The 4446-nt window shown below is 61.8% G+C and overlaps 1 protein-coding gene across 2 annotated transcripts; it reads right to left on the bottom strand.

Annotated features, from left to right (window-relative positions):
* Positions 1-2487: 2487 nt before the first annotated feature.
* On the bottom strand, positions 2488-4200 carry LOC130855827 (ubiquitin carboxyl-terminal hydrolase 21-like). Of its 2 annotated transcripts, XM_057739835.1 has the most exons (2): positions 2690-4185; positions 2488-2647 (listed from the first exon to the last, which is right to left on the bottom strand). In XM_057739835.1, exons 1-2 carry the CDS (start codon positions 4183-4185, stop codon positions 2488-2490), a joined length of 1656 nt encoding a protein of 551 aa, XP_057595818.1. The 2 variants fall into 2 exon arrangements, with proteins under 2 accessions (XP_057595818.1, XP_057595821.1); XM_057739838.1 differs by having other exon boundaries at positions 2488-4200.
* Positions 4201-4446: the final 246 nt, after the last annotated feature.

The following is a 4446-nucleotide window of genomic DNA, read 5'->3' as shown; positions in this document are numbered from 1 at the left end:
CCAGGAGGTGGGGGGCGTACCCATCTGGACAGGGTGCGAGTCCCCCTGGGCAGCCGCCTCCAGGGCCAGCGGGGAGTCGCTGGGCTTCTCTGCACCGGACGGTGCCCCGCGAGGATCCAGCGCAGACAGGACGCAACGTCTCGGCGCCTTGGCACCTGTGACTTAGTGAAAGTCAGGGCCGAGGGTGCAGAGCAGCTGGGAGGACAACGCCAAGTGCTGTGTGAAGTAGCCGGCACGGAGCCGAGCGGAGAATACCCGCCAGGCCTGGAGGCGCAGGGGACGCACACGCAGTCAGGCTCGGGGAGCAGCAGATCCCAGCGTCGGGGGCCGGGCCCTGCGTTCCGGGCCCCAAATTAGACCCAGGAAGAGCTTCTCGTCCTAGGAAAGGCGGTGCTCTTAGGGGTGTTGAGGTGGATCCCGTGTGAATTAGGCTTCAGCTTCGACGCGCAGGACAGACGTTCCAATAGGGCCACGTCCGGGGGCCAGAGAGGAAGGGCCACGTCCAGGGAGCCAGAGAGGAAGGGCCGTGTCCGGGGGCCAGAGAGGAAGGGCCACGTCCAGGGAGCCAGAGAGGAAGGGCCACGTCCGGGGGCCAGAGAGGAAGGGCCACGTCCAGGGAGCCAGAGAGGAAGGGCCACGTCCGGGGGCCAGAGAGGAAGGGCCACGTCCAGGGAGCCAGAGAGGAAGGGCCACGTCCAGGGAGCCAGAGAGGAAGGGCCACGTCCAGGGAGCCAGAGAGGAAGGGCCACGTCCAGGGGGCCAGAGAGGAAGGGCCACGTCCAGGGGGCCAGAGAGGAAGGGCCGTGTCCGGGGGCCAGAGAGGAAGGGCCACGTCCAGGGAGCCAGAGAGGAAGGGCCACGTCCGGGGAGCCAGAGAGGAAGGGCCACGTCCGGGGGGCCAGAGAGGAAGGGCCACGTCCAGGGGGCCAGAGAGGAAGGGCCACGTCCAGGGGGCCAGAGAGGAAGGGCCACGTCCAGGGGGCCAGAGAGGAAGGGCCACGTCCAGGGAGCCAGAGAGGAAGGGCCACGTCCAGGGAGCCAGAGAGGAAGGGCCACGTCCAGGGAGCCAGAGAGGAAGGGCCACGTCCAGGGAGCCAGAGAGGAAGGGCCACGTCCGGGGGGCCAGAGAGGAAGGGCCACGTCCAGGGAGCCAGAGAGGAAGGGCCACGTCCAGGGGGCCAGAGAGGAAGGGCCACGTCCAGGGGGCCAGAGAGGAAGGGCCACGTCCAGGGAGCCAGAGAGGAAGGGCCACGTCCAGGGAGCCAGAGAGGAAGGGCCACGTCCGGGGGCCAGAGAGGAAGGGCCACGTCCAGGGGGCCAGAGAGGAAGGGCCACGTCCGGGGGCCAGAGAGGAAGGGCCACGTCCAGGGAGCCAGCCCCAGCGCCGGGCTCCGGCCTCTGTGTCCAGAACAGGCCAGCGGACTCTGTGGGGGCCGGGCTGGCCTTTCCAGACAGCCCCTGGGCTCGGGCTGGGACGGTCAGCAGCTTGAGAATGTGCCCCACTTACGCGTGGGGTCAGGGTCACGTCTCTCCCACTAAAGTGGCTTCCTCGGTGCTCGTAACATCCAATCTCGGCCCCGAGATCCAGCTGGCCCGCCGCGTCCTCCCCGCGCAGGGCCTCCAGCCCTCCGGGTTGGTCCCCAGAACGACCGTCTCTATTTTTAGGTCATGGCAAACCTGATGGCTTTTACTGTTCTCTCTCTCAGCTGTCTTCTTTGTCTTCCCAAGCATAGGGAATAAGGGTTCATTTTTATTACTTTCCAGCCACATCACCAGCGTGTCTTCCTCCGGCTCAAAAGCTGATAAAACGCTCCTGCTGTGCAAATGGCTTTATCTCAGTCCCAGCAGGGCAGGCTGGACACCCAGCCCTGCAGAGCCCCGGGGCGGGGAGGCGGGGAGCCTGAGGGTGGCGCCGCTCTTCCTGGACGTCCCCAAACACAGCCTTAAGGCACTCTCCCCACCTCCACAAAAATGTGAACAAACTAGAAATCATGAGGCGGTAAACAATGATATGGTTTCACAGGCGAGCAGAATGGTGACTGTTTAAGGAAAGGTCCAGAGGAGCAGCCCAAAGCAAGCAGAGAGCTTGCCGTGAGGTCGCTGGGCGCACGGCGGGGACGCGGCCGGGGGCCTCGCCTGGTGCCGCGGGCGGGAGGCAACGTCTGCTTATTTGAACAGTATTTTATTTTATTTTATTTTATTTTACTTTTTCTTAATACATTTATTCACAAAAAAGTGAGACTGTAGAGGGTCTGGGGGCTGTACACGGGCAGGGGCCTGGGGAGCTCTGTACCTGCGGCTGGGAGACAAGGGAGCCTCCAGGTAGAAGGGTGTTTTTTAATAAAAAAAATAATGGGAGGTACAACCGCCCCCTCCCCCCTCCCCGATTCAAAAGACACAAAAACAGACGTCTCTGAGGTAAATGGGGAGCCTCGGGGCTTAAGGGTGTTGGAAGGGTTTCACAGGTGCCAGGGCTTCAAGGGGGTGTCACAGGCACCGGGGTGGCTCCTGCGTCAGTGGGTAGAACAGCACGTAGCCCTCGCTGGATGCCACCTGGTTTTCACTGACAGGGGAGACACGCGCGTCATTGAAGACATGCCAACCAGTCTGGCACCGGCACAGGGCTGTGTAGTGGCCATCGTGGACGCTGCCTGAGGGGTTGCAAAGGGCATACAGCTGATAGACGGGCCTTCCGGCTCTGTCACTTGCAAAGTCCCCTAGGCTTAGTCGCTGCAGCGGGACGTCTACACCTACTGAACTTTTCTTGATGGAGCCTCGGGAGGCGGAAAATCGATTAAGATGGCGCACAAGGATTCGGGGGAATCTTTGTACTGTCAACTTTTTGGTACTTCGTGTTTTCTGCCGACATCGGTCACACACGGGGGCATTCTCCGATTCTAGCTCTTCTTCCTTGGTGAAAAGGCTGAAACAATCCCGCAGAGACACCTTGCCCCCAGCAAATCCTTTCTTGGGGATGGGCAGGGACAGGTCCCAAAAAACCTCGAAGGTTGTGGAGCCATACCCACAGGCCTGGCACTTGAGACAACTTTTCAACTGGCCCACAAACAGGTCCACAATCTTGCTGTCCTCTCGCTCCAGGTAACGCGTCCACATTAGGTTAGCTCGGTCATCGTCACTTAACTCAGGTTCTTCCAGCAAAGCCCCTCCGCGGCGGGGTGGGGAGGAAGCTGGACGATCGGCCAGGACGGGGGGAGCCCGGCGGCCTCGTCGGTTGATTTCAAGGTGCAGCCGCTCCATGAGGAGCTTCAGAAACTCTTGGGCATCCTGCTGGCTGTATCCAGAGAAGGAGGGAACGTATTTCTGGAAGACAGCTCGAAACCGAGTAGGATTCACAGCTTCACAGGAGTCAGGGTGCCACAGGGCACCCATCACATCTGCAAAGGCTTCAGTGAGCTCTTGGGCTCGGCCCCCTCCAGGCACCTCTTGCCGGAAGTCTCTTCGCAGACAGAAGTCCCGAAGAGGCCGCGTGCTGCTCAAACGCTGTAGCACAGCATTCAGAAAGCACGTGTTCCCCAGGTTTCGGAGGCCAACGTGACCAGAACCCAGAAGCAGTGGGTGATGAGCCATCTTGTCATCGGAGTAGAAAGGTTCAGAGGGCTGGGCAGATATCACGTGGAAAGAGCCATGGGAAGCAGGGGGCTCTGTTCGTATGCTGAGCAAGGTGGGCGGCCCAGGAAAGCCCCCAAGGCGGCAGAGAGAGGTGCTACGTCTCAAAGTGGGTGGCTCAGGCCGGAGAGCTAAGCGGCTCAGTGCAGCCCCTAGCTCTCCAGTGCCACGGTGCCCTCCCAAGGCCATCCCCAATGGACGCAAGTCCCCACTGCTCACAGACTTGGAACGGGCTAGGTTGGTCCTGGAAGGAAGAGGCAGAGCCACAGCTGGGGGTGGTGAGCCAGGCAGGGGAACTCCATGATCTGCCCGAAGTGGGCCTCTGGGACGAGGGCCTGAGGTTCGTCCCCGTCCCAGCTCCAGTTTCTTGAGCCGTTCTTCAGGGGGACCTGGCCTAGGAGGCAGAGGTCGTAACATGGGGTTCAGCCCAGGGGCTGGGTTCCGGCACTCCTTGCTCCGGGCCCGGGGAGCAAATGGTAGCTTGGATCCCACTCGGGGCTGGACATTAAGAGGTGGCTCTCGGGTCCGTCCCAGGCAGTGCTCAGAAGCCTGGGGCATTGTGGGCACCACAGGCTGGACCTGTCCCCGGGCGAGGCGACGGGCGAGGCCAGCTGGGGCCAGGCCCCAGCTCAGGTCTACCCCCCACTGCCCTCGTGCAGCGCCCCCGCGGGCCCGGCTGCAGCTTTAGCGCAGTTACTGCCCAGATCTCTCCCGCCGCAGGGGCCGCCGCCCTCTTTGTTGGTCCCGCCAGGCCACCTGAACAGCATTTTAAAGCCGTGTATTAAAAGCCATTTTAAATGATTTATCAAAGTCCGAGAA

This window comes from Hippopotamus amphibius, chromosome 6 (assembly GCF_030028045.1).
Source record: "Hippopotamus amphibius kiboko isolate mHipAmp2 chromosome 6, mHipAmp2.hap2, whole genome shotgun sequence".
Lineage (NCBI taxonomy): Eukaryota > Metazoa > Chordata > Mammalia > Artiodactyla > Hippopotamidae > Hippopotamus > Hippopotamus amphibius.
Note: the sequence above shows the minus strand (reverse complement) of the source record. Positions and strands in the feature narration are given on the sequence as shown.